Below are 17,993 nucleotides of genomic sequence, written 5' to 3'. Positions count from 1 at the left end.
AGACACATGGGACACATGAGACACATGAAGACACATGGGACAGATGAGACACATGAGACACATGAGACACATGGGACATATGACACACATGAAGAGACATGGGACACATGGGACATATGAGACACATCAAGACACATGAGACACATGAGACACATGAGACACATGGGACATATGACACACATGAGACACATGAGACACATGGAAACATTAAGACACATGAGACACATGAGACACATGGGACACATGAGACACATGAAGAGACATGGGACACATGGGACATAAGAGACATGGGACACATGGGACATATGAGACACATGAGTAACATGGGACCACATGGGACACATGAGACACATGAGACACATGGGAAACATGAGACACATGGGACAGATGAGACACATGAGACCACATGAGACCACATGAGACACATGGGACAGATGAGACACATGAGACCACATGGGACCACATGGGACACATGAGACACATGAAGACATATGAGTAACATGGGACCACATGGGACACATGGGACACATGAGACACATGGGACATATGAGACACATGGGACACATGGAACACATGAGACACATGAGACACATGGGACAGATGAGACACATGAGACACATGGGACAGATGAGACACATGAGACCACATGGGACACATGAGACACATGAAGACATATGAGTAACATGGGACCACATGGGACACATGGGACATATGAGACAAATGGGACACATGGAACACATGGAACACATGAGACCACATGGGACACATGAGACCACATGAGACACATGAGACACATGAGACACATGGGACACATGAGACACATGAGACACATGGAAACATTAAGACACATGAGACACATGAGACACATGGGACACATGAGACACATGAAGAGACATGGGACACATGGGACATATGAGACACATGAGTAACATGGGACCACATGGGACACATGAGACACATGAGACACATGGGAAACATGAGACACATGGGACAGATGAGACACATGAGACCACATGGGACCACATAGGACACATGAGACACATGAAGACATATGAGTAACATGGGACCACATGGGACACATGGGACACATGAGACACATGGGACATATGAGACACATGGGACACATGGAACACATGAGACACATGAGACACATGGGACAGATGAGACACATGAGACCACATGGGACCACATGGGACCACATGGAACACATGAGACCACATGGGACACATGAGACCACATGAGACCACATGAGACACATGAGACCACATGAGACACATGAGACCACATGGGACACATGAGACACGTGAGACCACATGGGACACATGAGACAAATGGGACATATGAGACACATGGGACATATGAGACACATGAGACACATGAGACCACATGGGACACATGAGACACGTGAGACCACATGGGACACATGAGACAAATGGGACACATGAGAAAAATGAAAGACATCATTTTTGCATCTCGTTTATTGAGGATATGCAGAAGGTGAAGATTGACATCAGGGTTCAAACTTGTGATTTCATTTGACTTTGACTGATGAAGGGGACAGATGTTGAGACAGATCAACATGAGGTCTGCTGCTGCTCTATGAAAGTTACTTAGGCTGCACAGGACGGACCTTCATGACGATGGACTTCACAGAGTAGTCATAGGTGTTTTTCCAAGTGAACCATGAAACTCCAACAGCAAAGGGAGTCTTCTCCTGCCCCCAGCGATAAACCCCATTAGGGTTTGCATGGTGACATTTGTTGTACCAGAAACCTCCCATGAAGGTTGAGGCACAGTTATCAGGCCACGTGTCCTGGTCTTTGTCAAAGGTCGAGAACTTCATGCCATTGTGTTCCTTCATGGAGTCTCCTACAGAGACACAGAGAAGACACAATGACATAGACTGACAATATCTGTAATCAACGAGGGATTTGTCTGAAGGAAACATGTCTCTATCTGTCTCTATCTGTTTCTATTTGTCTCTATCTGTCTCTATCTGTTTCTATTTGTCTCTATCTGTTTCTATTTGTCTCTATTTGTCTCTCCATGTCTGTCTCTATCTGTCTCTATCCGTCTCTGCCTGTCTGTCTCTGTCTGTCTCTGCCTGTTTCTATTTGTCTCTATCTGTTTCTATCTGTTTCTATTTGTCTCTATTTGTCTCTCCATGTCTGTCTCTATCTGTCTCTATCTGTCTCTGCCTGTCTGTCTCTGTCTGTCTCTCTCTGTCTGTCTCTATCTGTCTCTGTCTGTCTCTCTCTGTCTGTCTCTATCTGTCTCTGTCTGTCTCTCTCTATGTCTGTCTGTCTCTACCTGTTTCTATTTGTCTCTGTCTGTCTCTGTCTATCTGTCTCTATCTGTCTCTGTCTGTCTCTGTCTGTCTCTGTCTATCTGTCTCTGTCTGTCTCTGTCTGTCTCTCTCTGTCTGTCTCTATCTGTCTCTGTCTGTCTCTCTCTATGTCTGTCTGTCTCTACCTGTTTCTATTTGTCTCTGTCTGTCTCTGTCTATCTGTCTCTATCTGTCTCTGTCTGTCTCTGTCTGTCTCTGTCTATCTGTTTCTATCTGTCTCTGTCTGTCTCTGTCTGTCGGTTCGATGCCGTCTCTCAGGAGGAGAAGTTTCCATGGAAAAGATTTCAAATACTGAAAAACATTTTAATTTTTCAGAAGGAAAGAAGAATAATGATAAATGTGTCTCACACACAGACACACACACAGACACACACTAACCTGCCCCTTTATCTGTGAATCCAGACACAGTCAAAGTGTATCCGTTACACTCAGAGTCCACAGAGAAGATCTTGTAATGTGCAGACGCCTTCTTTCCCTCAAAGTCCTCCATGTCCACCTGTAACTCAAACTTCGTGGGTCCTGAGGTCAGATAGTGGATGTTGTCCAGACCTGTGACCACACACACACACACACACACACACACACACACACACACACACACACACACACACACACACACACACACACACACACACACACACACACACACACACACACACACAGTTGAAGGGGGTTGTGTATTTACAGTCAGCTGTTCCTGTGGTTCCACTTCTCACCGAGCCAGTGTTCTCCCCACACCGAACCAAAGCCGACCTTGTACTGAGTCCAGGGCCGGTAGAAGTTGACGGTTCCATCCATCCTGGTCTGAATCACCTGAGCAGGTCACCAGAGGAACATGAGTCCATCTGATTAGACGCTTATTGAAAGTCATTACAAATACTCACTGTCCAGGCTGGTTGGTCTGGACTCATCTGACAGTACACCTGCAACACATCAGCACATGTGATCAACTCATATGTTTCACTCACGTGTTTTTCACTTTCAACACGTTCACTGACTCTGACCAATAGAAGCCCAGAGATTCCTCTGGTACCAGTGATCAAGAATCGAATCTACTTCATTCAAACGTTTCCTCCTGAAGCAGCAGCTGGATGAAGTGAGTGTGATGTGTGAGTGTGAACCAGAGAACAACTGACTGAGAGTCACAGACACAACCAGCTGCAGCTGAAGAGTGAAGCTGAACTGAGATCAGCTCAAAACACTGAAGTTATTAAACCAGAGTTAATCTCAAAGACTCAGCAGGAATCAGTCCCCTCATGTGGCTGCAGGGGGTGCTGTTGATCAGTATCAGTGACGTGTTGCTTTAATGATTCTAGAATGACAGGTGAACATGTTTCTGTCCGATAATAAAAACACGTGAACGTACTTCGACTCTGAGCTTCTCTCCTGCAGGGTAGATGGAGTAGGTGCCGCTCTGGTGCTGATCTCCGACCTCACTGATCTGGCTGCAGTCAGCCGGATACTCAACGGCACGGCAGCTGATCAACGCCGGAGCCAAGAGGAGGAGGAGGACGACTTGAAACATCTGGAACAGAACAGATGTTGAGTCATGGGGGTGTGGCCACAGTCAACAGAGGTGGAGCTTATCAAGATAAAGATCCACATAGTTTGTCCCCAAAGCCACAACCCACAAACCTCTGGACAACAACACAACAGAAGATTACATGTTCCCTGAGTGGAGTATGACCACACGTATGACACACGCTTATAAAACATGCAAATAGCAATAGACTAGTGTGTCTGAACACTAACAGACCACGGTACAACCTGGGGGACTCTAGGAAATCAAACTCTTAACAAAGTGTCTGCAGGTGAACCTGCGGTCCCTCAGGGGGCAAGCGAGTGAGCGAGAGAGAGAGAGGTGGTTTCACCTTCTGGTCTCTTTGATTCTCCAGCTTCCAGGAAACGTCCCTCACCAACTGGTTTCTGCTGAAACTGGACCAATCTGAAAATCATCAAAAACACAGTCGACCAATGAGTGAAGTCACCTGTCTCATCTCACCTGTCTCCCCTCACCTGTGTGAATTCACCTCTCTCTCCTCACCTGTCTCATCTCACCTGTCTCCCCTCACCTGTCTGTCCTCACCTGTCTCTCCTCACCTGTCTGTCCTCACCTGTTTGAATTCACCTCTCTCTCCTCACCTGTCTCCCCTCACCTGTCTCTCCTCACCTGTCTCATCTCACCTGTCTCTCCTCACCTGTGTGAACTCACCTCTCTCTCCTCACCTGTCTCCCCTCACCTGTCTCTCCTCACCTGTGTGAACTCACCTGTGAGTCAAACTGAAGAGACGTCTTCACCTTCAGAGGAAACAGATAAACTGATGTTTCTTCTTCACGTCTTTTATCTGCTCACAAATCTGTGACGTCTGATATGTAAACAAACCACATATTAGTTCATTCTAATGTCGCTCACGAGTTCACTCATCATATTCATATTAAGCCCCCCCCCCCCAGCCCCCAGACTGCTAGGAACCTGGGTGTGACCCTCGACAGTCGACTCTCCCTCACTGCCAACATCACTGCAACAACATGTTCATCAGAATCAACATGGACCTGTTAGCCTGAGAACACTAATAAGCCACATCATAACCTGGTGGACGCTGAGAAGAAGAAACTCGATCTCTAGAGGAAGTAAAACTTATAACAGTTTCTGAACCATATATTAGTTTATTCTATCGCGCTCACTAGTTAAATTGTTTATTTAATAACTTGACCTCGACTCTCCCACACTGCTAACAAGACTGCAACAACACGTTGAACACAATGAACAAGTGTATCTAGTGTCGGCCTCAGAACACAATGAACCAGTAGACCTGTAGATACATGCTGCACCACATCAGGAGAATACATCCCTTTCTGAGTGAGAAGGCAGGTTCTAGTTCAGGTTCTGGTCCAGGCTCTGGTCCAGGTTCTGGTCCAGGTTCTGGTCCAGGTTCTGGTCCAGGTTCTGGTTCAGGTTCTGGTTCAGGTTCTGGTCCAGGCTCTGGTCCCACCTAGACTACTGCACCTCCCTCCTGGCAGATCTACCTGCTGCTGCCAACCGACCTCTGCAGCTCATCCAGAAACCAGCAGCTCCACTGGTCTTTAACCTGAGTTCACTCACACTCCTCCGCTCCCTTCACTGGTTACCAGTGGCTGCCTGCATCCGTTTCAGAACACTAGTACTTGGTACCATGCTGTGAACAGATCGGGTCCAGTCCTCATCCAGGACCTGGTCAAACCTCACACCCCAGACCGACCAATATACTCAATATGATTTTGAGGATTTTTAGAAACAAATCAAATGAATTTAAAAAGTGGTCTTTGATCCTGTTTTCAGTAATCAATCAAATGTTACCCTTGTATAGTCCATATTCATAAATCACAGTTTGTCTCATAGACGTTAACGAGGGGACACGTCCTCTGGTCTCAACCCTCAGGAGAAAAACTTCCATCAGGAGTCGATCAAACTCATCAACACAGAAATGATCTGATCACATGAACAGAAACAGAAATAAGAAACGTCTCCGTCCAAATGATCCAGTTCAGAAACCTGGCACTGCAGTGAAACCATGTTTAACCCACAATATGAGAAAAGACTCATGTAATTATGTACATTTGATGATATTTGTATTGAACAAAGATTATACTGATACAAATCACACTAGCAGGTGTTAAATAAATAAATGTCTTCTTGAAAATGGATCAAATAAACTGAAAAATTTAAACTATTCAGCTGAAGACAAAAATATTGACAGCAGAGTATAATATTCTTTGATATTGATCTGCTCTATGCGGTTCAGATTTGAACATGCCTGTTGTAGGTCTGCAGATGTGAACAGTCATGTTTTAATGTGTTGCTCTGGATCAGATTATCCAATCATTTATTTCCTAGTAAAAAAAAAAAAACATGTTTATTCAAGTTCTCTAAAAACAGGAATCGTTTTCCTCCTGTTTAACCGATGATGAGACTTCGGTTGTTCTGTGTTAAACAAACGTTTTTTTTCTACTACTAAATTATTTCTTTGTGTAACTTTTCTGAGGAAAAAGAAATGCATTTTCCTCAAACTCTGAAAGATCCGAGTGCATTAATCTGCTCAGAGGCCACATGTTAAAATCATTCTTTATTAAAGCTTCAACAGGAGGAACAATTAAAACATGTTCATGGATGTGTTGAGACAAAATATGAGCTGATCCTATAAAACTGTCTGTGTGACAAAGATAAAAACCAACAAAACACAGATATCAAAATAACTATGGACAGAAAAGTCAAAGTCAGTCGTCAGAGACGTTACTCCACAGGACCACGTCTGAAGGGGGCGGGGCTTACCGTCACTGTCGAGACTTCGATCAACAAAATACATTTTAAACTGAGGTGCGTGGATGCTCAGCAGCCAATCAGCGAGCAGCACAGCTTCAATTCAAGCCTCAGTTTGACTCCGTGTGAGCGTGGTCCTCAGACGTCCCTGGGCGAGCCGTGCACTCTGAACCGGTACATGCACGTGTACTCCTGGTGGCCCCAGTTGGACAGAACCTTCACCTCGATGACCTGGAACATCTGATCGTTCTCCTCCTGTTCAAACAGAACCATTAAGATACGAGCGCAGTGAAGTCACAGATCAAGTTTGACTTCATCAGCTGTTGACTCACCCGCATCACAATCTTATTTTCAACAGTCGCAAAAAGTAAAAGATTAAACAAGTTCAATTTAAAGAGTTATATAACAAAATAGAGAGTTGTTCATTTAAATACTTGAATCATCATCATCATTGGAAGGAAAACACCCCTTCATATTACCCCCCCCAGGCTGCTAGGAACCTGGGTGTGACCCTCGACAGTCGACTCTCCCTCACTGCCAACATCACTGCAACATGTTCATCAGAATCAACATGGACCTGAGAACCTGAGAACACTAATAGACCACATCATAACCTGGTGGACGCTGAGAAGACGAAACTCGATCTCTACTTGTATTTATACAATATGAACCAATGCTACCGTTAATGGTTCGTTGCATTAGCCACATTAGCTAACGTCACCTTAGCTGATGTAGACTCAGCTGTTTTTATACAATATGAACCAATGCTAGTGACAGTTTCATAATAGTTTTATTTATGATATGGAGAATAACTAGGAGACAATATTTCCGGGAGTCAAAGCAGAACACGGACATGTGTGATTTCACTCATCAGATTGATGTTGGTCAAAGATGAAGATCAGTATGAAGATGGTTGTTTCGGTGTCATGTCTTCATCACACGTGTTCAACTCCTACATAAGAATAAATATCCTGTGATCTGGATAAATGAACATGTAGCTGCTTTTTACACATCATTAAATTATTGTCAGAACTTCACTGATGTTGAGAACGAGGATCAACCCCTGACAACTAGTGTTAGACTTTTCTTTCTGAGTTGAAATGCATGTTGGGTAAACAGGCGGCCGCTGCAGCCACAACTCACAGCGGTGGCGTAGGTCTGCAGAGCTTCTCCCTCCTCGTCATACGTGTACGCTCCCAGCAGCTTCCCTCCGTCCTGACGCTCGTCATCTAGTCCCTGAAACAAAGCCGTTCAGTCAGACACAGGATGTCCCACAGGCGCTGGCGATGGCGTGGACTCTTACGTAGACGCTGAAGTCTCGGGGGGCGCTGTGCAGCGCCCCACTGGGCGCCAGGGCTCTGGGGATGTGCTCCAGGGAGAAGGCGGTGGGGAGGATGCTCATGGAGAGACGGATCACCAGGAAACCGGTGGAGCCTCTGAACGCCCAGCAGTTCCCCGGATGGACGTCCGGCTACAGGAAGACAAGAAGAAGAAGAAGAAGAAAGTTGATGACGCTTGTGTAATTTAGTTTTTGCTCTTGTGTAGCAGGGCTGATGAACAGATGGGGAAAGATGAACAGGGTTGGTGGGAGATGCTAAAGTAGAAAACTGACTTGAGGACAGCAGTGCGATGTGTGATTGACAGGTGTGTGATGACAGGTGTGTGATTGACAGGTGTGTTACCTGGATGACGGCTCGAGGAGACGAGAAATACCAGAGAAATACCAGAGAGGAAGTCCGAACAGACTGAGCAGCGCCGCCTTCGTCTGGAAGGTCTCCGAGCAGCGAGTGCTCAGAACACTGCCCCCTGCAGGACGGCAGACGTGTTAGTAACCTCAAGTGAATGTGGACCACATCACAGAACCAACTGGTTTTATGATAACTCGATGTGTAAAAACAGTCTGAGACGTCAGGATTGATGCGCATGCGTGGCCGGACCTTTATACCCCCGCGCCGCTCCATGACCACTACTGCACAAACACACAATCAACACATGATGGCAGCCTTCCTATTTTACCTTAATTTCTGTGCAGTGGAGTTGACTTGTCGTTTTAATTTATTCTTATTTACTAACCTGAGATTTTCTAACAATAAAGAAAAATACAACGTTACGGGTCCGACAGGAGCACCGAGTGTTTCTGCTGACCTCCAGACTCCAGGGCGTAGTCGGCGAGGCCGGTCTGGTCCTGAGCAAACAGCCGCAGGGCGTTCTTCACGATCACGTGGACGTCCTGGAGGAGAACACACAAAGCTTGTTTAACTTTCTAGAGCTGGGAAAATACCTCTGAGCAAAGTGAGCATAGGATTAACAGAGACGTGTTTGTCCAGCGTCAACATGAAAATCACCGTTACAACGCAAATATGAATTATTCTCATTCCTCAGTTCTGATGCTTTAAGAAAACGAACGAGTCGAGTCTGCAGCAGGTTCGTCTGCGTCGAGTGAAGAGTCATCAGAACCGCGTGGATCAGAATCACTGATCCGAACACGACCACTTTAATAACAGTCAACATGAGCTGAGGTTCTTCCAGCCGTATGAAGGACTCACATATGCGTTGTGTTGGCGCTAGTGACACGTGTAATGGCTTCGTGATGAGTTTCCTGGCTCATATGCTAACTTGCTATGCTAGCTGTCAATGTTTAAATAAGAAAACAAGACATAAAATCTGGGTTCTGCAGCCGACTCTACTTCCTCATTCTGACATCACAACATGTGTTAGCATCTATGGGATCTGATTGGCTGTTGACAGCTTTGACCTCACGCACCAGAACCACAAAGCAGTTCTGTAATGTCGGAGAGATGTTGAGACCGAGGCTAGCTGCTTCCAGGCTCTACGCTAAGCAGCTGCTAGCTAAAGAATCTGAACCCGAGCCTCTGAATGACGGAGGGGAAGACGATTGAACAAACTTTTCCTTTCAGAGGATCTCGATCCTGAATAAAGGAACGGTTTTTATTTAAACTACGTTTGAAACTGGAACCCCTCACCTCCGGTGTGACCGTGTCCCCGGTGGTTTGCAGGACGGTCTCTCTGACCTCCTCCATGCGATGCTGCACCAGCTGCAGTTTGATGTTCTGCAGGAGGCTGCGCTCCAGAGACGACAGCGCCACCTGCAGGTCAGCCCTACTGACATAATGCTGGGACAGCCACTGGAGGAGCGACTCTGGGAGAGTGTCGGCGTCTCCTCCCCCCGCCACTGTCACCTGATTCCCATAAACCAGAGCCCGAACCTCCTCGCGCACCTGAGTGGAAACCTGTTCGGAGATCTGACCGGAGGAAGAGATTCAAAAAGGTTAAAGAGTCGAACCTCCCGGCTGAATACCTGTTCTCTTCTCACCGTCTGCCGGACTCCATCGAGTTGTTGGCAACGGTCCTTGAACCCAGACAGACCGTCCACATCCCGCCTCACGTCCTCCAGAGACACCTCCAGCCTCGCTACCTCCGCCAGCAGGGCGTCATGGGACTGACGCTCCTCACCCGCACTGAAGGAAGATAGAAAAGAGAAACCTCTTCACTCAGTGTTTCCATCCACGTCCTCAGCTTCACGTGTCCTAGCTGTTTACCTGATGGCAGGAGGAAGTGTTGACTGTGGAGCTGACGCAGCTTCTCGCTGATCCTCCTGAAACACATCATCGTCCGGTCACTGCGTCCGAGGAGCGGTTCTCATGCTGAGCAGTGGAATCTGAGGTCAGACGCTCTCACCTGTGTTTGAGCCGCCAGCAGCTCCAGCTGATCCAGACGAGACGATAGACTCAGCGGCTGCATCTGCACACACAGGAAGTGAAACGCTATCCCATCATGCTCAGCCACCTGCTCTGAATCACTGAGCCCTCAGTTGGGACCAATGAACTTTATTATAAATAACTATGAATGAAAAGAAAACTAAATGACCACATCCTGTCCGTCCTCTCTGACCTGCTCCCTCGGCTGTCGCTCCTCCTCCAGTCGCCTCCTCAGCTCGGTCAGCTCCTGGTCGATCAGGAGCTGCAGGTGGTCCTCGCCGCTCTGAGCAGAGAGCCGCTGCTGGAGGTCGGCGTACAGCTGGAGAACCTCCCTGTGCCTCTGCTCTGCCTGCTGCCCTGCAGCCTCCACCTGCCCCCACAGCCCCGTCACACTCTGCTCCAGGCCGACCAGCCGCTCCGACTCCTCCTGTCAAACAACGAAGACTGATTGAAAGACATAGATCTGGAAGATTCTGAGGTAAATAGTTAGACCTGAAACGTTCTCCCTCTACCAGATGAACGTGGCGTCACTACCTCCTCGGCTGGTGGAGGTCGAGGATAGAGCGGCTCCTCCCCTGACCCCTCTGCAGAGTTCTCTGCTGATGGGCTCTGTGAGGACATGAAGCTGTACATGGAGGACAGAGCGGGGACGTCGGAGACCGCCTTCGTCCAATCTGTGATGTCTAGAGCTGCGAGGACGGACGGTAGGCCGGCAAGGCCAAACCAACATGGGCCTGTAGAGGGAGCCAAAGAGAAGCTCACGCTCTGAAAACTGCAATCAGGACATTTATGATGAGGATGTGAAACTGACCGATGAGGAAGAGCAGCAGAGGAACAAGGATCAGGACAGATCGGGGCGAGAACCTGCAGGAGACAACGTCTGGTTGATGAACGAACAGCTGCTGCAGTTTGAACTGAAGAAGTTAGGAGACGTGTTTGGATTTTATAATGAAGTTACTTACTGATTAATGGTTCGAAGGAGAAAAGTGTGGAGTTAATCAATTCAACAAGTTTGTTTAATTTAAAATATTTTGCTTAACTGAGATGATATTAAGATTTTTCATTTCCTTCATTAAGACACCTCCAACTATCTTTATTCATCTGTGGACATGAATTTCATCTAGTTTATAATGTCTCATCAAATCCACAAGAGACATCACTCTGATTTCAACTTGAGTGTCTTACTGTCAAGGCTTCGTTATATCTCCGCACATTTCTGACCTTATGATGCCACACGTGTCCAGTTGTTACACAACTGTTGTTGATGACATGATGTCCCACACAACCACAGCAACAGGACAGTAAAAGAAAAAGGAAACTTGCCGTGTCAGTAGGACGGCACGGTCAGGAGCAGTCATGTGACGCCATCTTCTGCTGAGCCACCGGAGGAAGGCACCTGCTGCTTTACCTGCACGCACACACACACACAGACAGACACACACACGATCAGGGAAGATTTCAGCAGCAGGTTGAGCACGGCGGTGGAAGGTTGTCAGGTGACTGAAGCTGCTCAGATCCACTACAGACACAGGATGCAGAGAGCAGGTGAGACACCGGGCCGTTTCCTGGTTCTGTAAATTAAAGACATATCTGCTGCAGAGCCAAGAACGACCAAACATTTACTCAAGAAGCAGAGACACACAGATAGACAGAGCTCTGACCCCAGATCAGAGAAGAAGAATATCAATAAACCTGCAGAGCGTCCGGCGCCCCATGAAGCTGACACACACCAAACTGGAGAAGAGATGAGTCTCCACCCTGTGGTTGTTTGAAGGTCACTGTGGCCTCAGTTCTTCTTTGAGTCAAAGTGAAAGTTTGGGCCAAATTTGATGAAATTACCTGAAGGTATTCTGAGATATCAGATATAATATGAAAACACATCATCTCTCGGCCACTGGGAGCACTGGGAGCTGCTGGTGCAGAGGAACAAGAAGATGTCTGTGCGACGTTTAGAATTCAGAGCAGATGGTTTGTACTGGGGCAGTTTGAGAGGTTGTTGGTTTCTGAATGACCTCGAGTTGTGGGTCATGGACCAGGAAGTGAAACAGCCTCTGGACTTTGATTTGATTCACAAACGCACGTTACGACAAATAAGACGAAAAAATCCAGAGGAAGAAATGATGTGAAATTAAAATATGTAACCAGAACCTGTGAAAACAGCAGCGCTCCACATCAGCCCCCCCACAGAGGACGCCAGTGACGACCTCGAGGAGGAGGCGACGGCGTCCGTCTCCGGGAGCTGCGTCTCCTTACAGTCCTCACCTGTAGGTGTCAGCAGTGAGCTCAGTGCGTTTACAGACACACAAGAGGAAGAGGTCATGTGATGAAAATGTCACTTAAAAGCAGGCTCCTCCCACAATTATGTTTTTATTCTAAATCAACCCCCTTTGACACTCAAACACACGTCACATGACCATTAACATACATGGTCATGTGATGTAAACAGGAAGTAGATGTCTCCTCTGGTTAGTAACAGAAACTCCTCTGAAGGAGGAACAGTGAAGGTGAAGTCAGAGCAGGGACCTTGAGGTGGAAGTGTAACTGACAGGAAGTGCTACTGACAGGAAGTGTAACTGACAGGAAGTGCTAGCGACGCCTTGTGTTCACCGCTGGTAGTCGAGTCATGTGACTGATGAGAACCAATCGGGAAGAGAACGTTTCATCGTTTACTAAAGTCTCCGTTTCTGTTCAGACTCAAACAGAGTTTCAAACTGAAGCCAGATCAGCAGCATCTTTAGAGTGTATGGCAGTAACTCACACAGAGATCCTTTGGGATGTAGCGCCTCCTTCAGGCGGTTGGTCGTCTCCTTCAGCTCCATGACTCCACAGCGATCAGACCGAGCTGCAATAGAAGAAACAGTCAGAACTCACCAGGAGCTGAGGGACGCTTAGTCCGTCCACTTGTGTCCTCTGAGCCGAGGACCAGCTCTGACAGCAGACACACAGATTTGCATTTTGCCAGGGAAACAGGCAAAGTGTCCGAGGTGCAGAACATTTGTTTGGGAGGAAACAAGCAGGTGAGAGAACGAGTTGACGAAAACCAACGTGAAGCTTCTGTTGATTCGTCTCTGTGGAAAAGAACTGAGGTTCTCCCTGTGGTTCTATTGTTCTCCACCTCATGCTGCCAGTAGTGAGGAGGAGCAGAACCCAGAAGGAGTCAGGGAGGAGGAGCAGAGATCAGCGGTCTGTGTCACCACATTAAGAACATGTCCTGTTTGAGGCTCGTCCTGCTTCTGATTCCATTTCACCTGTTGTTACTTTGATTTGCAACAAATCAGAGAAACTGGTTCACCACCAGTGGTTCTTCTGATGGACACGTTGATCTCTGGAGTTTAACTTTACACTGAGAACATTAACACACAGAGTTGGTTGTACCCCTCCTGAGTAAGATGAAAGGTCCACCTGCTGAGGAGACTCTCTTGAGACTGAAACAGGAAGTTAGCTGCATTATGAAGAACAAAAGGTGACAGTAAAACCAGAACATGCAGGTAAACACCCCGTGTGTTTTATTTTGAAGGTGTGACGAGGGAAACCTAATGAAAGCGACTCGGTACCTCCATGCCTGTAGTCAGAGTGTGTGAGGCGCTGACACACCTGCCAGGTGAGCGTGAGCACAGAGCTGCAGCCGCCTGCCGCTCTCCTCACACTCACCACTGACAGGTCCAGCCACATCTGCAGCACATCTGGAAGAACCAAACCACAGAGTCACACTGAGGCCACGGCCAAATGGGATTCAGGAGGAAGTGATTGAAACACAGATTTAGACAGGAAGTGTCGACAAGCAGCGGGGGAGAGGATAAAAAAAGTGATTATTGATGTCAGCAGGACACGAGGTTAACTTCAGGATGTTTATTCAACACAGTCGTTAAATCCAGATGGATGTTTTGTGGTGGAGCTGCGAGGAGTCAGTCACGTGATCTACCTGTCATGTGGTGGCGTCTCTGCAGCGACAGGAAACTGCAAATCAGAGTGAGCAAGGAGATGACACAGGCCGCCGCCCTCCTGCTCACATTCACACCTGCATCCAACATGGATGACAAAACACCTGCTGGAAACAAACGCATGTTAACGGCTGATCAGCCGACCGGCCCCGGCCCACCTGACACATCGTCACCTGGGAGCAGCAGGAAACATTCAAACCAGTTCAGGAAACAGAAACTTTTACCAGAGACGTGTTCTGAACCCATGAGAAACCAGCAGGTCCTCCCTCACCTGTTCTCCTCCTGCGGCTCCGCTCTCGGCTGTAGACGATGGAGGTCTCCAGTTCTCTCTCCCTTGACGGCATGGAGGAGGAGGTGGTGTATTTGGAGGAGGAGCTGCGCGTGGTGACGGACTCCATCTGGTCCGGATGCAGCTCACAGTCCTTGCAGTAAACCCTGCCGAGCGTCTGCCCCGTGTGTTTGACACAGAAGCTGTCTGAGCCAATCAGAGTGCGGTTTGCCAGGACAGTATTCTGCTCTACGATGGTGCTTTCTGTCACAAAGAATTATGAAACAAGACAAAGATAGAAAATATTCACTTTATATCATGTTTGTTTCACATCACTGGACATTTCATTTAATGAAACTGACCTTTAGGATCCACGTCATGGTCCAAACCTGAAACATCAGAGGTGGAAGATCACCAGCGTAAAAATTGTAATTATATTTAAAACACTCTTCTCCAGCATCTGCACGCGGAGGAAGAATCAGAATTTTTACCCCAGAGGTTGTCGACCAGCGTGGCGTCCTGGATGGACGACTCGTCCAGCAGCGAGGACAGCAGGGACGTGTCTGAGGTCACGCTGTGGACGCTGCTGCTGTGGAGCGAGCGGCCGGACAGTTTACGAGGAGACGGGACGAGGAGAGACTCCGAGCAGGAGACAGAGTGATGCTGGGAACGCCGAGGCTTCAGGGACCTGACGGAGGACGGACAGAGAGAACCAATGAGAACAACAAGGAGCCAAATGAAAATGACAATAAGGAGGAGAGGATAAGAGTATGATAGTGGGAGGAGGAAGAGGAGAGATGGAGAACAAGAAGCAGAGGGAGAGAAGGAGGAGAACAACAGGAAAAGAACACTTATTTTCAGAGTAAAAGCAAGAAACGTTCAACCTCCCAATCACTCACCTGCTGCTCCACCAGCTGCCTCCTCCTGCGCTGTAGGAGGCGCTGCTGAGCGGCAGACTGTGATCCAACAGACCGGTATCGAGCCGCAGACTGAGTCTGGACATGGTCCTGGTCTGGAGGGAGGAGACGACCTGCGGCTCCGAGTCCGACGACAAGTAGCTGGAGCTGGAGGAGAAATTAATCTAAATTATTCAAATCCAATATCTACCAGGTACTCGGACGATATATGAAATTATATTAAAACGAGCTAATGTCTTTTAAGAAAATTAATTAATTGTCAACACTGTCATCTGTTCTTTTTTTTTCTTTTTCATCTGAAATTGACAGAAAATAAAACGACAGTTGACAAACAGAAGGAAGCAGTGAAGCTCAGCTCCTCGGGTTTGAGCAACTGATCAGACTCAGCGTATTTACACCATCATGATAAACACACAGGAAGCAGCAGAATGGAACAGGACACACACAGATCAGTCCAGCCCCAACTCTGCAGGTACAGGTCCTCGTCACAGGAAACAGACACACACATCACTGACACACAAACACAGACACACAGCTTTGTAGCAGCACGGTTCGAGTTCACCTTAAACCTGATTAGACGGCCGCACACAGCACTTCCTGGTTGAGCAGTGGGTCAGAGAGCTGCTTAGATCCCGCCCCCCCCCCCACACCTTCTTCACCAGGAGTTTGTTCATGGCACTGATTTTATAGTGTAGTATATTCCTTTAGCTAAGAGATATCCATTGCACAGTTACAAACCATAAATGGTAAGTTAATATTCAGCTTCTGAGTTTCTCTAGCATAAGTATGGATCATAATGACATGTTAATATCTTAAGACGCCTTGAATCTTAAGTTCAAACCTTTAAGTATTATCTCCAGATGTGTTCAGTGTGTTTCTCTTTGTCTGAACTATCCTTGAACTGCCTATGGAATAATGAGAGGAGATATGTTTTCAGCCGGTCCTTAAATCTTAAGGTACGACACATTCCCAAATTTAGGCAGAAGGCCCGGTTGTGTGACGTCATTAAATTATAGGTTTGTGGTAAACAACTCCCTATAAAACGCCTTACCTTGCAGAGTCAAGGCGGATTTTCACTATTCGGCTTGTGTGTTATCTCCAAGTTTTCTAGAAACTCGTCCTGACCTGTAATACTCTTGTGTAATAAACATTATACTTGTAAGTACTGGGTCTGCGTCTCCTCTCTTCAAGCACCGACTTCAACAAGACTCTACTGCGGGGAGGACACGATAATAGCAACTGAATTTTATAAATACCTTTTTTAAATTGAAGCCGATTTTTGTGATGTGTCATTATGACTCAGACTAATTTAAAAAGGTGTTAAATTTCTGACTCGCTGATCAGATGAAACTGACGGAGACACAGAGGACACCAGCGAGACAGGAACTCACCACCAGCTGCAGGTGGGGACAGAAGTCTGAAGGGTTCACAGCAGATTACCCAGCATCCCTCACTGCCAGACAATTAGAGACTCTGATCACTTCCCTGTTGTGTTTTTGAATAAAGAACAATGAACTATATATATATATATATATACATACATACACACACTGAACTATATATATAGTTGTATAAAATAAATTCAGAGGTAGGAGGTCGATATTGTTCAGGTACAAAAAGATGGTTCAGTTTCTAACACTTTACATTTAAGGATAAACAGAAGAAAACGTCTGAATTCTTACGTTTCCAGTTTATTCCTCTAAGTTTGAAGTTTTATTGTGAAGCTTCTTCCCGTTTGTTGGAGACTTGAACTTCATCAAATCAACACTTTAACTTTAACAGAATTTAATGTTTGTACACCACGTGTCTCCTTCAGCTGATCGGTTCCCAGCCAATCAGCGTGGAGCTCAGACAGATGACGTCGAGGAGGACCAATGTAAATGCACGAAGGGCGGGGCCCCGCGAAAACATGAAGTGTTGACTTGCTAACGTTAGCATTAGCATTAGCTGTCACACACACAAATAAACACAGAGACAACACGCAAAGATAGACAGAGAGACAACACACGCACACGCAAGCACAACCCCATACAGAGACACACACAAACACAGAGACAACACGCACACGAGACAACACGCACAGGTAGACAGAGACACAAACAGACACGCGCGCTCACACACACACACACTCACCGCACCAGAACACCTCACGCGCTGCTCCCGCCCTCTGAGCCGTGAGGCAAACGACAGCTTCCGGTTTGTTTTAACGTTGTTTTCGTTAGATCCGTTTCACCTGGTTGTTTTTTTCTTACTCACGTAAAAGTCTATATTGTCAATGTTTTGAATCCATTTTACGTCACCTGACAAACTAACGTCAAACTAACGACAGGCTCACGTGTAAACCACAGCAGCTGTTTATATACACGGCGCTGAGCAGCGGCCCCGTGTGGCGGGAGGAGTAAACCACATATACAAAGATCATATCCTGGTAGAGATGGTTCACTCCATCCATTGGTTGTTACATTATAACTCACCATGATCCGAACATGCGTCACTTCTGTAGC

General features: G+C 47.0%; 1 protein-coding gene and 1 pseudogene across 3 annotated transcripts; both read right to left on the bottom strand.

Annotated features, from left to right (window-relative positions):
* Positions 1–1,492: 1,492 nt before the first annotated feature.
* On the bottom strand, positions 1,493–4,634 carry LOC133976032 (microfibril-associated glycoprotein 4-like). 3 transcript variants are annotated; one of them, XM_062414107.1, is made up of 7 exons: positions 4,616–4,634; positions 4,219–4,292; positions 3,714–3,872; positions 3,232–3,270; positions 3,064–3,160; positions 2,726–2,896; positions 1,493–1,869 (listed from the first exon to the last, which is right to left on the bottom strand). In XM_062414107.1, the coding sequence occupies exons 3-7, from the start codon at positions 3,870–3,872 to the stop codon at positions 1,607–1,609; spliced, it is 729 nt and encodes a 242-aa protein (XP_062270091.1). In that variant the 5' UTR covers positions 4,219–4,292; positions 4,616–4,634; the 3' UTR covers positions 1,493–1,606. The 3 variants fall into 3 exon arrangements, with proteins under 3 accessions (XP_062270091.1, XP_062270090.1, XP_062270089.1); XM_062414106.1 differs by lacking the exon at positions 4,616–4,634 and adding an exon at positions 4,476–4,535; XM_062414105.1 differs by lacking the exon at positions 4,616–4,634 and adding an exon at positions 4,378–4,398.
* A 1,803-nt stretch (positions 4,635–6,437) lies between these two features.
* On the bottom strand, positions 6,438–16,080 carry LOC133976028 (SUN domain-containing protein 1-like; annotated as a pseudogene).
* Between the last annotated feature and the right edge of the window lie 1,913 nt (positions 16,081–17,993).

The sequence above is a fragment of the Platichthys flesus genome, chromosome 20 (genome assembly GCF_949316205.1).
Source record: "Platichthys flesus chromosome 20, fPlaFle2.1, whole genome shotgun sequence".
NCBI lineage: Eukaryota > Metazoa > Chordata > Actinopteri > Pleuronectiformes > Pleuronectidae > Platichthys > Platichthys flesus.
Note: the sequence above shows the minus strand (reverse complement) of the source record. Positions and strands in the feature narration are given on the sequence as shown.

Coding starts and splice junctions, on each gene's coding strand:
- LOC133976032 (XM_062414107.1), bottom strand. CDS start 3,872: ATGTTTCAAGTCGTCCTCCTCCTCCTCTTGGCTCCGGCGTTGATCAGC. Junction 3,271..3,713: donor GAGAGAAGCTCAGAGTCGAA/GTACGTTCACGT, acceptor GATGTGTTGCAG/GTGTACTGTCAGATGAGTCC. Junction 2,897..3,063: donor GTGGGGAGAACACTGGCTCG/GTGAGAAGTGGA, acceptor GTGTGGTCACAG/GTCTGGACAACATCCACTAT.